Below are 16,546 nucleotides of genomic sequence, written 5' to 3' on the forward strand. Positions count from 1 at the left end.
CTCTAAGAACTCAGCAACAAGTAAAATGATTTATCGGAGTTTTCTTTGAGTCATAAATGGTGGGCTGGCATGTCAGGTTCATCAAAGTTGGAAGATAATTCTCTTCAAAAGAATAATTGTATTAATTTCAAAAAAAAAAAGAGGGAGAGCTATCAGCGCCGAGTTAATGAGGATTCAAAACCGCAATTCAGGTATCCATATGGGTTAAACTGAGCCGACAGTCAAACATAAGTGTTGAAAGGAAAAAGTCGACTTAAAATCGCAGCTTGCGGCGTTTTGGTAGTTATGGTTGACGTAACCACAGGGTGAAATAACTCAATTAATTGATTTTAAAGCTAACTTAAAGGTCTACATTGGAGGCATTTAAACAATATTTAATTCATTTACGAAATTCCTGAAATGAACATTTAATTGAACTTTCATGTGTTAAGTAAAGTCTTCTTATGAACCATTTCATGAGCACATTAAGCTGAAATTAAAGTTACCCTATAGGCTCATTTCATAGGCTTTAGGAAGATCCTCTAAATTGTCTTAAAGGTACATTTAAGTTACTTTAGTTTAGCTTTAATTTTTGCTTGGTGGCTCCAAAAGTTATCTTTAATTTGCCTTTTAATACCATTTAAATGTTAAATAAAAGTTTCAAGTAATCTTTAATTTACCTTTATAGTGTGCCCTAAATGCTCAGAAAATGGTCTTTTTGGAATTGATGGAAAAAGGGCAAAAATCATCAAAAGTGGTGATTTGGGAAATATACTCCACCAGATCGAGGCCAGGCATTTAATCATAATTTAAAGGGGCAGTGATAGCAGGAGTTCCTTAGCTTGTTTGAAAACATGTACAATATTTTATTAAGTTAATCACTGGAATCTGCCATGCAAATTGTTTTGTTTTTTTCATTTTGCTGGATACATAACAAACTAAAGTAAAGTGAAACCCAATTTATATCAGAATTGATTTATTAATTTTTTAATGGTTCTTGTTCCTCTGCATTCTATCATCACATGAGATATTTTTAACATTATTTGCTGACTGCATTGCAATTTACAATAAATAATGAGAAAACATTTACACTGTCCATCAACAGCTACAAAATTAGAAAATTCCGAAATATCTGTTAGCTTAATTCAAAGTTAACAGAATTCACCTGTTTGTCATTTGAGAAAAAAATGCTATCTCTTCATTTTCTTTTTATCTGATTGCACTTTATGGGGGCAATGGCCTACCTGACACATAGGGTAAACATGCAACTCTGACTGAGCTTGCCTTAGCAGGACCAACAAGTTTCCAATCCAGAGAGAATTATCTTCAATTTCTCTCTCTAAAAACAGACAAATTACACTAGCCTCTGCTGAGGCAACTCAACCATGTCAATGATAAATGTTGCTCAAAGCTGAGTACAAGAAAGGTCTAGCTTGGGTCTACTCCTCGACCCTTTTTTCCCTTTAAATACTTCTGATTGCCAGTGAACAATGACTTAACAAATAATTAATGAGGATTTTCAAGTTGATCAAATATTCTTAACTATAACAAGAAATCTCTCTTTCAAAAGAACTACAGTATGGGTCCATTTTGAATAACTGGCTAAAGAAGCTAGATCAACTTTGCAATCTTGTATATTTTGAAGTATGAATAACTTCAAAGTAGCTGTACATATATCTTGCAAAAAAAATTAAGTATTTTGACTGAAAATCTGTCAGTTGGCTGTTACTGGTTGCTATTTCATACTGGAGTCCTAAAATGTTTCTAGCTTGTATTCTCGTGATGGTATATTTTCTATAGGATAAATAATTATTACTAAAAATGCAAATTTATGATGTCAATTAACTCTATGAGCATTCATCTGTCAATGACAAATTCATCAAATATTAATATGAAAATACAATGATCTGCTCTTAAAAACCATATAAAGGTTTGTATGCTTTTTTAAAATTCTTTGTCATGCTGTCAACCAGTGACCACTAGCAACCTTAGATACAAAAAAAGAGAGAAACATTACAGGGTTAAATGTCTACTCTTTCAGAGCCCATTGAGGGAATTCAGTTGGGGACTGACGTTCTGACTTTTCCTCTGCTTCAATTCTTGGCAAAATTCTTTCTTTTGCCCTCTTTGTGAGCCTTTTCTGATAAGCTTTGTCCAGCTTTTTTTTCATTTTCCTGAGCTGCCTGCTTTCCCATGAGAGTTTCTTAACAGCATACTTCATGACTTTTGCATTGCCATTCTCGTCATTCTCACAGCAGCTTTCCTCGCTGCTCATGGCATCCATGATAAGGATCTCTGCAGCCTTGCCCTTTTCATGCTGGTCAGCCCAGTTGACCAATTCAAGGGCTGCTGTTCGTCTTGACAACTTCTAAAAATACATAATTATATAAAAGGATGAGTAAGATATTCACCTTCTTACAATACAGTCAAACCACATCTTGAGTTTGTTCAATTACTTTTGTTCAACTATAAATCTGTTGGATCATGTGTACTAAAGGTATCCGCAGTTGAGTGTCGATCGATACTTTTGATTGATACTCTCAATCAAGATCTCGATCAATACTTGATCGACATCCCAATTGATACTCGGTCTACACACTATTAACACTTGATCAACAGTCGGTCGATAGTATGTGAGTGTCAACCGACTCATATCAATCGATCGAAAATTAGTCGACTCTTGACTGACACTCGACCGAGATGACGGTGGAGTGTTGATCAAGTGTCAACTGAGGTGTCGATGGAGTGTCGATTGAGTATTGATCAAGGGTATTGATCGACACTCGACTGCGGATGCCTTTAGTACACATGATCCAATTTGTTTACAATATTTTCATTTCTCTGAGCACACTGGGTTGTAGCTAAAAGAGCTTTATCTGTTGTAGTCCAATGCATAACTCTGTGTGTTTTTGGCTTCACTTACAATTGTAGCTGCATAGTGATATAGTGAAATTTAACAGGTTTAATAGCCTGAGTTTACATGTATGTATGTTAAGGCAAACAAATAAGGATTAATAAAAGAAAAAAAAGTGTGGTTTTCTACCAAGCATCCATCTTTTTGGATTAATTTCATATTCTTTTCAGAAGTCTGAACCTGCCTTCACAGCTTGGATGGCATTTCTTAAAGTGCAAAGTACATAGCTACCTCTCTTTGACGGCCACTCTTGCGAGTCTTCCTTTTGTGATCTTCATATTTAGAAGAGCTCTTTAGCCGCCTTGTCTCGTAACAAGACAGGTAATATCTTTGCAAAGCAGCTGTTAAAAAAAGAAGTGGTAGCACATGTATGATGCAGACTAAACACTTCAGAAAAGACAATTGTTATTTAAATATATATTTGGCAATAATCGTTTGACATGACTATTTGATGAGAATTGATGGACTGAACCCAGGAATAATTTTGCAGGTTTTCTAGAATTAGCCCTATAGCATGCAAACAAGCATGGCAACCTCCTTATTTATTTATTTATTTATTTATTTATTTATTTATTTATTTATTTATTTATTTATTCATTTCTTGATGTAATGGCTGTGATTAAGAAAAGTTTTCAGAAATCATTTCTAATCAATGGAACCAGCAGGGGTTTCATTAATGTTTTCAACAGGAGGGCAACTGGTTTTCGCAGGCAGGCAAAACTTTATAAACTGAACTTCTTTGTAGAAAACTTTCCCTAGGTGGTCAAACAGAGTGGGCAAAATCATCCTCACAGCTGGTCAATTTGCCTGGTGCCCTGCCCTTAATTAAACCCCTTCAAAGTTCATGCATGGAACAAGTTTCAGTTTCAACATTTAAAGCACATGAATACACAATGTACATTTACATAAATTGCCTTGGTAAAAGCAGTGTACCTTCAATAATGGCCCTAGTCCATGGACATCTCTCTGGTCCTCCATATTCAATAAGCACTTGGTTGATAACCCTCTCAAAGATTATTTTGTTGCTCTCTGAACTTACTCTAAAAAGATATAGCATCAACAAAACATTCAGTTTGCTTCATTGTAACACTGCACTTCAGATATTTTAAAACAAGACACATTTTGGACATCATGTATAGTTCTACAGCTGTAGGTGTTATTACAGATTACTCTGCAAGACAGGGATTCCTTTATCACTCTGCCTGATGGTTGATGTCAGCCACAAGGCAGAAATAAAGACAAGCAATTTTCGTTTTTGCAGCATAGTTGTGGAGGATTACAGACTGTGTTGTTAAGGTTACCCCACATGTATAAATTTTAAACAGGAGGCCACTTTCCCCAATTTGTGTTGTATTAGACAAGACACTTTGCCTTGTAAAATCAGATGTCCATATCATTGAATTACTCACTCTTCATCAAGGTAGAAGCCATGGAAGTCATCTTTTTTGGCCAGAACTTTGTACATTTTCCTGATTGATCTCTGAGAAAGAAACCTTTCAGTTAAAAATAGAGTTTATTGCAGTTGACAGCCTTCTAGGATTGAATTTATTTCCTCTTTTCCACAGAGGCTAGTGCCACTGACTAGCATTTTACAACAGACTCTTTTGAGTTTGTTTATTAATGGTACAATTTATTTGTTCATTTAGGGTGCAGTTTGACAAAGCTACATGTGTTTTAAGCAGTTTCACTGAAAATGACATTGCAAGGATCCTTTACGACATTAGAAAATAATTTTAAGCTTTTGAGTTGAAGGCACATTTTCCTTTATTTTTTCAAAAGTTTTCAAGAGCAACTACTTTTCAGCAACTACCATAATCAGGAAAAAGCAATATGTTTTCTTCAATTACCTTTTGCTTCGTTTTTGTAGGCCTGTTGGCCTTTTGAAAGAATAATGCCCTAAGAATGGCCACTCAGAGTGTACATTTTATTGGCTACAAACACTAGATATAAGCTTTAGGTTTCAATAACAAGAATTATTGGTCAAGAGAAATTTAGTTAATGGTCCTGGAATTTGTCTAATGGATGTTAAAATGTTTAAAAAAGTTACTTTAATAGTAAGTTTCCACCTGTTACTGTCAAAAAGTTACTTTAATAATAACTTTCCACCTGAGGTAAATCAAAAATAACCGAACAACATGACCACCACTTAACAGTCTGAATAATTATGCACACATAATTCATTTGCGCGCCCAATTACGTTATGTTTCTTTAAACGCGAACAACTACATCAAAAGAAAAAGGAATAGGAAAAATTTTTCAGTGAAGTCATGAAACCGTATTTCTTTGATTTCATTTTGTAGGCTTAGAAGCGAAAAAATTCTACATTAACCTCAACCTTGCCCGAGGTAAATCAAAAAACACGTGATCTGAACAATTATGCACGCATAATTTCGTTCGCGCGCCAAATTAACTGTGTCACATACGCATACGTAAAAAAAATGGAAAAGGAAAGTTTTTTCTTTAGTCTTGAGAATTTATATTTTAGATTGTATTTCGTAGGCTGAGAAGCAGAAAAATTCAAAGTTAACCTCGCTTGATTTCCGTCTTAATTAAGCTTAAGTCCTTAATTATGATACTCGAGAGCCAAACAATAGAAATCATTCAAACGAATTTGTTCGATCTGTATATGGGTCACTGATTTCATTCTCATGCAAACAAGATCCAACAAAATTTAAATTTCATGCGTAAACTTTTCACTTACTCTACATGCAGCTGGTACCACAATTCGCGTGGTCTGTCTTCGACGATGGAAACGTCTTCGAGTACCATTTCCCGCTTCAGCATTTCCTTGGCTCTCCAGCCGCTGCTCGATCCGTTTGAGGACTTCAGCGTGAGTTTTGCTGTTTCTTTCGTGCTCCTCCCTGAGCTTCTTGTTTTCCTCGGCAAGTTTTCTGTTGCTTGTTATCACTTCCTCCAATAATACCAAGCATTCGTCGGACAAGTTAGCTCGAACGTCCGTGAGTACATCAACTCGCTCTACCATGATTCTCGATCTCCTGCTTGTCGACAATGACTAGGTATTGGTTGGCTGATCTCCAATGTAAAGTCGACCCAAATGTCGTAGATATTGAAAGAAGAAAAAAGGACTTGCAAACTCGGAGAAGACAAGAATGTAGCTAACAACCTCGAAGAGTAAAGAACGCTCGCCGAAAAAGCGCGCCAATTTATTTGAACTACCGGTACGGGTGCCTCAATCTAGTGCTTCACGTGATCACTAACCAATGTCAAAGTTCCAGTGTCATTTATTAACCCGAAACTCGAGCCTTCTCTACTACGCTTGATCTTCGGCGGGAAATCAGGTCAAAGAGCGTTGAATTTACTCTCCTCTGTGATAGTTTTAAGGTAAGTTCCATTTATTCTTGGATAATACTCCTAATTTGCCGCTTCACATGTCTTCAGAAGCTTTTCAAGCACATGGACAATTTTTTGACTAAAGAAGTAAGCTTGCATAACCTGAGATCGACATGCTCTCATCATTAGTGTATATATTAAATACAGTATAAATCCAAGTGTATGGTTCTTGGTCCGGTTAGAAAGCTAGTGGCTACTCATAATGAAAGCCCAAGTGACATCCATCCAAACCCTGGGGCATTACAAGGGAAATATAGCACCAATTTAAACTACTTTTTCTTCTAGTTGTAGTGACCACCACTGATCAACCAGGTTTGCACACGGGGTGCTTACCATTACTAAGAAAAACTGGTTACGTTGACTTTGAATGATACAGAGAATTTCTGATTTTCTTGTTCCAAACGAAAACACTATATAGTGCACTACCTCCTGAGGTACATGTAGTGCACAATTGCTTGATTTTACAGGTTTGTCTGATCCCTAATTTTGACTGTTAACCAAAATTTCTGCCGGAATTTTTTGGGTCAATGTTAAGCACCAGTAAGTTTTCCTTCTAACAACTTCTTTTCCTCTTGTGACTCTGATCTGTTTCATTGGTCACACCAGTCACAAATAATGCATTTTACAAAATAACTGAGCTACTATGCGGGCTCTCATTGGTCAATAGGTGTGTTTAGATGAGAGTATGTAAACGGGGTTGTGACATTTTAGATTCGCGCATATTTTTGAGAATTATTTTATACTGGTAAAAGCAATGGAGTACTCAGGTTGGGAGAATTCTCGAAAGTTACCCTCAACTACATCTTGGGTTTGCATAACTGTCGAATTCTCCCTACCCTCCTTGTGTTTAGATGAGACTATGTAAACATGGAAAAAGTTCTCTATTGCTTAAACTTTAAGTGGAAGGAAATAGCTTAAAACCGTAGAGGAATGGTCCTGATCTCTTAATCAAGGAAATTGATGTCCCGTAGTTTGAGAATATACGAAAAATAATGCAGAAAAGGATGAGCCCTATTTTTAGTATATCTGTTTTCATTATTTTAAGAGAATGGGAAAGCACAATAAAAGTGCACGCAAGGAATACTTAAAAAGGAGAAGGAACAGATTAAAAAGGAAAAGAGAAGAAGTAGTCAGTGAAGAAGTTAATAATGATGATGAGATTTCAACAAGCACAGACAATGACAGCTGTCTTGGACAGGATAGCAGTGAAAGTGAAACTGGTAGTGATATTCTGCAAGGTTGTTATCTTGACCCTAATGATCCCGAAGTCCAGAGGCGTTATAGTTATCCTGATCCAAAGCATGATCGTCTTCTAGTGGGATTTTACAGATTTCAGGAAAACAAAAGGAAGCTGCTTAAACTCTTACGAAACCCTTTGGGGGATGAATGGTTTGGATAAAAAGGTAAGATTCAATCATGTGAATTTATGGCATACAAAAAATGTGAAGATCCTTGAAGGTAATATTTAAGCAGTGGTCTTAGTAGTCATCACATATTGCCAGAGCAGTGTTTCAATGCACTGTCAGCTTGGTTGAATGCTTTAGTTTTTTAGTTTTGTTTCATCTAAGTGTTATTTTCTCTTTTTGTTAAAGGCACATATTGCCATGCCTTTTAAACAATTCTCAGCACATCTAGTGAGACATTAATCATGTAAACAAATTCAATTCATATTGGTTGAATTTGTGTTTTCAAAGTAGGATTCATTGATAATTAGGGTTTCACAAGGTAAGATCTCGATAATGGTAAATTTCATGAGTGACAGCATTTTTTTTAGATAGAAAACAATACTACAGCTGTAGATCTTGATATTTGGTACTATTTGTGAGTGACTGACAGATTGCAGAGCTTAATTGGATGGTACATGTAATAAGTGATCACATTCCTAATTGGCATGCAAATCAAGATTTTTGCAGCTTTCTTGTGTTATAACAATACAATTTATTGATTAAGGGTTTCACAATGTGAGATCTTGATACTTGGTACATTTTGTGAGTGACGGCATTTGCGCCAGATCTTTATGCTAAATTGTATCAAGACGAGTGACCACATTTGAACCAAGGCAATGATCAGTTTTGACCTGTGTTTGTTTTGTTTAATGTTATGGAGTTGGCCATTAATTTTGTATTGTGAGACCTTGATAGCTAGTACATTTTGTGAGTGCGTGATGGCATTTTGACTTGGCCATGCACACTGGAAACCACATTTACACCAAGTGACTTCGGTTCTTAAAACACATTTCATTGTTTTATTCAAAAATAGAACTTATTAATTTAAATTACACAATGTTTGATCTTGATGGTTAGTACTACATGTATTTGCCAGTGACTGAGAGATGGTAAAGCTTAATTGAACTGTAATAGTGACCACATTCCTAATTGGCATGCAAATCAAGAGTTTGGCACCTTTCTTGTGTTATAACAATACAATTTATTGATTAATTAAGGTTTTCACAATGTGAGATCTTGATACTTGGTACATTTTGTGAGTGACAGCATTTGTGCCAGATCTTTATGCTTAATTGTATCAAGACGAGTGACCACATTTGAACCAAGGCAATGATCAGTTTTGACCTGTGTTTGTTTAGTTTAATGTTGTGGGGTTGGCCGTTAATTTCATATTGTCAGACCTTGATAGCTAGTACATTTTGTGAGTGAGGTGAAGGCATTTTGACTTGGCCATGCACACTGGAAACCACATTTACACCAAGTGACTTTGGTTCTTAAAACACATCTCATTGTTTTATTCAAAAATAGAACTTATTAATTTAGATTACACAATGTTTGATCTTGATGGTCAGTACTACATGTATTTGCCAGTGACTGAGAGATGGTAAAGCTTAATTGGTATATGTAATAAGTGATCACATTCCTAACTGGCATGCAAATCAAGATTTTTGCAGCTTTCTTGTGTTATAATAATACAATTTATTGATTAAGGGTTTCACAGTGTGAGATCTTGATACTTGGTACATTTTGTGAGTGATGGCATTTGTGCCAGATCTTTACGCTTAATTGTATCAAGACGAGTGACCACATTTGAACCAAGGCAATGATCAGTTTTGACCTGTGTTTGTTTTGTTTAATGTTGTGGGGTTGGCCGTTAATTTTGTATTGTCAGACCTTGATAGCTAGTGCATTTTGTGAGTGAGGTGATGGCATTTTGACTTGGCCATGCACACTGGAGACCACATTCACACCAAGTGACTTTGGTTCTTAAAACACGTTTCATTGTTTTATTCAAAAATAGAACTTATTAATTTAAATTACACAATGTTTGATCTTGATGGTCAGTATTACATGTATTTGCCAGTGACTGAGAGATGGTAAAGCTTAATTGGACTGTAATAGAGTGACCACATTCCTAATTGGCATGCAAATCAAGATTTTTGCAGCTTTCTTGTGTTATAATAATACAATTTATTGATTAAGGGTTTCACATTGTGAGATCTTGATACTTGGTACATTTTGTGAGTGAAGGCATTTGTGCCAGATCTTTACGCTTAATTGGATCAAGACGAGTGACCACATCCAAACCAACTCAATGATCAGTTTTGACCTGTGTTTGTTTTGTTGAATGATATGGCGTTGGTTAATTTCATATTGTCAGACCTTGATAGCTAGTACATTTTGTGAGTGCGTGATGGCATTTTCACTTGGCCATGCACACCAGAGACCATATTTACGCCAAGTGACTTTGGTTCTTAAAACACATTTCGATGGTTTATTAAAAAATAGAACTGTTGAATTTAGATTACACATGTTTGATCTTGATGGCTAGTACTACATGTATTTGCCACTGACTGAGAGATGGTAAAGCTTAATTGGACTGTAATAGAGTGACCACATTCCTAATTGGCATGCAAATGAAGAGTTTGGCAGCTTTGTTGTGTTGTAAATTACAATACAATTTACTGATTAAGGGTTTCACAATGGGAGATCTTGATACTTGGTACATTTTGTGAGTGACAGCGTTTGTGCCAGATCTTTACGCGTAATTGTGTCAAGACGAGCGACCACATTCAAACCAACGCAATGATCAGTTTTGCTAGCTAGTACATTTGTGAGTGCTTGATGGCATTTTTGACTTGGGCATGCACACTGGAGACCACATTCACACCAAGTGACTTTGGTTCTTAAAACACATCTCCTTAGTGTTTTATTCAAAAATATAACTTATTTAAATACTTAGATTACACAATGTTTGATGGTGATGTTTAGTGCTATTTGCCAGTGGGTGTTACAAAACTATTCATTTTTCTTCCATCTTTTTCAGGCATCTCAAGGAAATTCATTGAGGCTTGGCAACTTCCATTTGAAATAGAAATCTTTTGGGTAAATAAGCAAATTGAAACATTTTGAACCATGTGACTTGCCAATTGACATGTCAATTGTGTACATGTATCCACTAATTAGAGCCAAATCAAAGGATAACCAAAAGCACAACAAAACAAATGATAATTACCGTTGTGGCTTGCTGATTTTTTTCTTATCTGATCAGCTTTTCCGCATGACTATTTGCAATTTCGAGATGCACGATTGTATATATTTTTTGTTTGTAGTTTTGATTCACACAGTTCATGTAACAGGGTTCACTTAAGTTCTGAATTTACTGCTTATATACAGGCTGTAGCATTATCTTTATGGGCCATGACTGATTGCATATAAAGATATTTACAATATGAAGAAGGCCACTGTAATTACAAAGTTGTAGAAATTCTGTTTTGGATTGACAATCGAACAAGAGACTTTTTTGATTTCTATCGTGATCACGCGTGCAAACAATAATTAATGCTCAACTTAATTAAAGGCGATCATATACTTTTTCACTAGATTGCAGTTCATTAAACTGATTTCTATAAATGAACATTTCTGATGATGGGAGACACAGCAATTTTCTTTTCCCCCCCTTGTTCAAATTTGGCAGTAGCAAATCTGGAAAAGATTCTTTGAACAGGCATAAATGAACATGGTCCTCCTGGCTGGAACTTGTTTTTGAAAACTTTGACAGGATTCCCATAACTATTTGTGTCCTCGTCGGGTATATACCATCTCATGCAAGCGAAGTAGTGTGTGAGATGATCATTTCCCAGCTTAATTGAATGGCGAAAGTAATACTGTGCAATGCCAGCAGACACACAGAATGTTTCTTTCAGGACTTGACCATTATTTGCGGGCCAGGATGCTAAAATTTGGCCTGAACGTATCCCTCTTGGTTGCAATTTAGACCCGAAGGTGGTAGACCAAATCTTTATAGAGCCGTACTTGTGTATGCTTTCCCCGAGATCACTTGGTACAATATCTATGTTTGCGTACATGACTTGGTAAACTGATTTTAGCACAGTCAAATCATCCGCGTCCAAGTGAACTAGTTTATAGCATGAAGGTGTGGTTACACCTGAATAATTTCTCCAGTTTATGCCATCTAGTGACGCAGTTGACGCAATGTTATTAAACTCGTGACCTGTGGACCAGTCTGATGGGGACATTTCTTCACCCTCGTTGCTTCCCAAACTTGTTGGTAAACACAAATGCAGAAACTCATCTTGATACATTGTGGGTAGCGTCATATCTTTCAAATACCTTGACATTAGAAATTGCCTCATGAGTTGTAGTTCCACAGATCTTTTGTTTGTCTGTGTGCTGCCCAAAATACCATTGAAGCGTTCGAAACTAAAGCACCAAAAACTCGTAACCGGTCCATGGTCAAGTATAACCTCTTTCAAATGGTTATGCAGATGCATATTTGGTGTAACGACATGCTTGCCGTACAAATTTTCGACTGACTTGCAGAACTTCAGGATCAAACCGTCGGCAATGTTCAGGTCGGTTTTGGAAATAGCCGACTGGCAGAAGTATTTACAAGCTAAAACAAACGTTTGCCAGCATCTGAAATGATCCTCCGGTAAGATACCTTTAAGGCAATAAATAGAGTATATTAGTGTCCAATTTTTCCATTGTTCAGCCGTATATGAACCCGAATTACTGGTTATTCGGGTTGGGAGCCTACCGATGTCACCAGGTACTTCTAATGATTTGATTCTGTCCTCGATGTCTCTCAGTTGACTCAGGGAAAATAATTTCATGTCGTTCCATAGTTGGAACATCTTTTTCGCTGTCCCAAGAAAAAGATTGTGCATCGGATCAACGGTGCAAAATCTTATAACGTCGAAGTAGTCAAGATCAAGTAGGATGCTATAGTGCGTGATACCGCTTTTTTGACCCAGCAAATTTCGCTGGGCTTTTGTTTTGCACTTAGCAATTTTGACAGCTTGTCGACGATGGTCTTCATTAGTACGGGACCTCCACAGATTTCGATCAAATCCGGAATAATCCCTTTTTTCCCCAAAGCCACCAGGAAATTGTTTTAAACAACGCGAGCATCCAAATACTGCTGAGTGACTCTTAAATCCACAGATCTTTCGAGTTGCAGGAACGTCAGAGGAAACACACATAACTGCAGCACGGAACATTAAAGCAAATCTGCTTAGAGAAGACTTCAAACGAACGCCCTTCCACAAGGCCTTAAGTTCATCCACCGCTGGCTCCAAGAACTCGTTCAGATCTTTAGGTTCACGATCAAGTGAAGGAACAACGCCAATGACAATTATGTTTTCCCATTTAAAACGTTCAGCTCTAGGTAAATTTAAAGTTGCCAAATAAAATACCCCAACTGAGTAATCTTTCCGACGTGTCATTGGTTGAAAGAAGTCAAAGTTTAACATAAAGCCATAATTCCGGGGCTTCTTCAGGAAATCTGCTCCACCAACGGTTTGAAACTCCTTCCATAAATTCCCGTCATATACATCGGCAAGTATTTGTTCCCCCACCTCTCTTTTCCTCCATAACTCGCAATTCGAGGCGAAGTTTTGCCGCTGGACAAATTTTTCGAGCTCTTCGATAATGCTATTGGTGCAATAATATTTGATTGGGTAAAAACACGATTTACCGTTTTGAAGAGTAACTCGCGTGACAATAGTAGCATTACAATTCACTTTCCTCCCTCTGGAAAAATAAGTGTTGCTACACGTTTTGGCAACTTGTCGATTGTTCACCATCGTAAGGCAGGAATCGTATTTATACAGCTTCGTACACTTGGGGCAAACCACAAACTTGTTAAAGTTATCTCTATCAAAATTCAGGAATTGTCTGACGAGGTAGAGTGATCCAGGGAAGCTCAATATTATCTTCTCAAAAACTTCATTTGAGATTTCTATGCCCAGAACCTTGAGCCATGAGACGAGGAACCGGAGCAACCAAGCCATTCCATTATCACTCAGATGGCAAGTCGCTTGCCAGATAAGCAGAAAATAAACAAACCAAAATATCAGTGAATTCACTTTCTGTAATGGTGTCTGCCGGCGCTGAAACTCGGGAAGCGGCGGGGCACTTTCTATGTCTCTGGACAACATCTCGGGTAGTACCCCGTTCCAGATTTCTTCGGACTCGCAATCGGAACTTGACTTCTCGTCACTTTGGTGATCATCACTGTTGCTGCTACCCGGGTCTTCAATTTCATCGTCATTTGAAGGGGAAGCTGTATCATTTTGGTTGTCGTCTTCGGACTGAAACGAGTACAGAATGACGAAAACAGTGATCAAACCGCGGCTCCTGATCAGTAACTCCGAATTTATATATTTAAAACAATTAAATGGAAGTGATTGTTAATTACTGACTTAACTGGAAGGGGGTTCAAATCAAGTTTTAAGGTCATTTTGGCTACTACAGACATCTACGCCATCGGTCCCCGGAAAGATTCATTTAGCCCCGGCGGAGGGGAGGTTAGGGGGGGGGGGGGGTGGGACTTGCATATGAAAGGGGTGGGATGCTCGTCACCTCGCTTAGGGGTGTAAATTTCGGGTTTTGGTCTCACTTAGGATGTTCAAGGCAAAACGCCATCATTTGTAGCCTATATGTAGCCGTGAAGGTCTCGTTTAGGGTTTCGATCGAGGGAAGAAATATAAAAATATATATTTAACATGTTTTAAATATGGTCTCTTTTAGGGGTCAAAAAAATCCTGAGCCACGCCATGATTGGTCTCCTTGAGGGGTTTAATTCAAAATTTCCGACGAGCATCCTCACCCTTTCATGTGCGAAGTCACCCCCCCCTCCGGCATTAAGGTTCCATCCGAACGTTTCTGAGATCTTCTCGTTACTTCTCTGCCCTCCTCAGTGATTTATGAGTCAAACAACTTTGTATTCTAGATAGTTCATTCTGAATTGATTCAAAACGAACGCCCCCATAGTCTTCATGCTGCAAAGACAAATTTTACTAAACAATGTGGAACTGGGAGGTGGATGATGTCGCTCGCTTTATTCAATTCGTTGCCGGGGAAACAAACAATAAAATACAATAAAAGCCTTGCCCGGGCCGGATGTTTTCTGCCTACCACGCATATTTCAGGACGGTGGATACTAAATACAAAGACAAAGACCACAAAGGTCTTTTCCCCGAATCAAGATCAGTCAAGACTGAGTGGAAAAAGGGATCTCATACATGCTGATATTTTAGTGTTTTGCGTTTTAGTACTAAAATCAAGTTTTTAACCTTGGCTTGGTGGCAGTGGGAAAAATGTTTCGTGTATTTTAGTCGTGTGCTTGATGGCGTGCCACGTGCACATTTCAAACAGTACATTAATTACCTGCACAGAGTTTGGTCCTTCCTGAGTGGAATTTCCAGGCACTGATTGCTCATCAAGGTTTCTTTCTGTAGGTTTCAAAAGGAGGCATTTTTTTGGAGAGTTAACACACTCGCTAAAACGCGAAGATGCTTCAAACATGTCCAGGAGATCTAAACGAATCTAAAATTACTAACCTTCATCGTCTGAAGAGCTTGATGTTCCAGAATCTAAATCGCAAGACTCTACTGTAGATTGCCTGGTGCTATCGGATAAAACTGAGTACCTTTTCCTTTCGTGTCTTTCGTAGGTCGAACGCGATACGACATTATCACAATGAGCGCAATAAACGTAACCTTTAGCTTCATCGAGCGCGAACGCCGGGTCCATAATTCTCTATCGGAAGTCACGAGCTGTGAAGTTTAGTGGGACAATATCTGCTTTGTTTAAGGTTTACTAAAAGTTAATTAAAGATTGATTAAAGTTCAACTATGTTTACCAACTTTCATGTTCTAATTTAAGATGTCAAAAGAGATTATACGGATTTTAGTTTACTTTAACTCTTCCTTAAAGGTACAAAACCTTAAGGTCCGTTTTGGAAATAAAAAAAAGATTGCTTAATGGTAACCTAAATGTTTTAGTTTTTAAAGTTTAACTTAAGGTTAATTAAAGACCGATTAAAGTTTCATTGAACCTTTATGAAGTTTACTGTCACATTAAAGACAACGAAAGATTAAGAACAGCTTTCAGGTTCCTTTAATTATTTCTTAAAGTCACCAAAATTTGTGTTTTTGTCCTGTGAACAGGGAAGGCCGAGCTCATAAAGTTCATCAAAAGAATTTCCCACTAAATATACTTTTTTAAAAACTAGCTGTGCGGATAAACATGATACTGGGTTGCAAACTGAGGTGACAATTAAAATAACTTGTTAAGGAGTAACGTAGCATATTTGGTAATCGCCAAGGAAGAGCTGAAAACAGCTAGAATGCGATGTGAGATGCAAGTATTGCCATAAGAACACCACGAGACCCGCGTGTCTGTTGTAAAGTGGGGTGTCTCTTGGAAATTATTATAAAAGAGCCTGCAGGTAAGACACAGTAAAAAAATGTATATGAGAGGATTTTGCAAAATTACTAGAAGCTTCTTGATAGAAACGAAAGCTTATAATTAAAGGAAGATCGTAAGACGTTAATTACACAAAGACAAGGGACTCGAGTATTAATTCAACAGCAGTCTGTGAAGTCCAGAAAGATGTTTATATTAATTTTTTTTCTCAGTCTGATAAAAGTAAAACACGGAGCGAAGACTGATCTATTAAAAAATATATTTGCAGAAAAAAGAAATAGCTAACTCATTTGTCTGATGGGGCATTAATTCGATTACCCACCGAAATTTCTTTTCTAAACCCTGCTGGAGTCTCTTTCAAAAAGATCCAATATAAAATTCTAAAACAAATGTCTGTATTTGTTTTGCTGTGCCCAAAAAACTCAAATTTGCTCTTCAATTTTTAGTTTTTTCCGACTGACAGATACAAGAAATGATAAAACTTACAATAAAAATGCTTTTTATTTGATATTTCAAATTTTTGCAGTTTCAGACGAGAATAAAATAGCAAACTCTTCCATATGTTTACAGCTGTTAGGGGAATCAGTTTCTGTTATTTACGTAAGCTATATTTAAACCTAAT

At 37.1% G+C, this 16,546-nt stretch overlaps 3 protein-coding genes across 3 annotated transcripts; 1 reads left to right on the top strand and 2 right to left on the bottom strand.

Moving 5' to 3' along the window:
- Nucleotides 1–821: 821 nt before the first annotated feature.
- On the bottom strand, nucleotides 822–5,876 carry LOC149102731 (uncharacterized). Its single transcript, XM_089272966.1, has 5 exons — nucleotides 5,595–5,876; nucleotides 4,303–4,373; nucleotides 3,827–3,933; nucleotides 3,125–3,234; nucleotides 822–2,347 (listed from the first exon to the last, which is right to left on the bottom strand). The coding sequence occupies exons 1-5, from the start codon at nucleotides 5,874–5,876 to the stop codon at nucleotides 2,009–2,011; spliced, it is 909 nt and encodes a 302-aa protein (XP_089129092.1). The 3' UTR covers nucleotides 822–2,008.
- Nucleotides 5,877–6,112: 236 nt separating this feature from the next.
- On the top strand, nucleotides 6,113–11,072 carry LOC149102732 (uncharacterized). Its single transcript, XM_089272967.1, has 3 exons — nucleotides 6,113–6,235; nucleotides 7,292–7,647; nucleotides 10,517–11,072. Exon 2 carries the CDS (start codon nucleotides 7,293–7,295, stop codon nucleotides 7,641–7,643), a length of 351 nt encoding a protein of 116 aa, XP_089129093.1. The 5' UTR covers nucleotides 6,113–6,235; nucleotide 7,292; the 3' UTR covers nucleotides 7,644–7,647; nucleotides 10,517–11,072.
- On the bottom strand, nucleotides 10,369–15,655 carry LOC149102733 (uncharacterized). The gene is made up of 3 exons (XM_089272965.1): nucleotides 15,057–15,655; nucleotides 14,884–14,948; nucleotides 10,369–13,805 (listed from the first exon to the last, which is right to left on the bottom strand). Exons 1-3 carry the CDS (start codon nucleotides 15,247–15,249, stop codon nucleotides 11,097–11,099), a joined length of 2,967 nt encoding a protein of 988 aa, XP_089129091.1. The 5' UTR covers nucleotides 15,250–15,655; the 3' UTR covers nucleotides 10,369–11,096.
- Between the last annotated feature and the right edge of the window lie 891 nt (nucleotides 15,656–16,546).

This window comes from Orbicella faveolata, unplaced genomic scaffold (assembly GCF_042242905.1).
Source record: "Orbicella faveolata isolate gen_17 unplaced genomic scaffold, um_ofav_v1 contig_35, whole genome shotgun sequence".
Lineage (NCBI taxonomy): Eukaryota > Metazoa > Cnidaria > Anthozoa > Scleractinia > Merulinidae > Orbicella > Orbicella faveolata.

Coding starts and splice junctions, on each gene's coding strand:
- LOC149102731 (XM_089272966.1), bottom strand. CDS start 5,876: ATGGTAGAGCGAGTTGATGTACTCACGGACGTTCGAGCTAACTTGTCC. Junction 4,374..5,594: donor TGGTACCAGCTGCATGTAGA/GTAAGTGAAAAG, acceptor TTTCTTTCTCAG/AGATCAATCAGGAAAATGTA. Junction 2,348..3,124: donor AGAGTGGCCGTCAAAGAGAG/GTAGCTATGTAC, acceptor ATGTATTTTTAG/AAGTTGTCAAGACGAACAGC.
- LOC149102732 (XM_089272967.1), top strand. CDS start 7,293: ATGGGAAAGCACAATAAAAGTGCACGCAAGGAATACTTAAAAAGGAGA.
- LOC149102733 (XM_089272965.1), bottom strand. CDS start 15,249: ATGGACCCGGCGTTCGCGCTCGATGAAGCTAAAGGTTACGTTTATTGC. Junction 14,949..15,056: donor AAGCTCTTCAGACGATGAAG/GTTAGTAATTTT, acceptor TGAAACCTACAG/AAAGAAACCTTGATGAGCAA. Junction 13,806..14,883: donor AAGGACCAAACTCTGTGCAG/GTAATTAATGTA, acceptor TACTCGTTTCAG/TCCGAAGACGACAACCAAAA.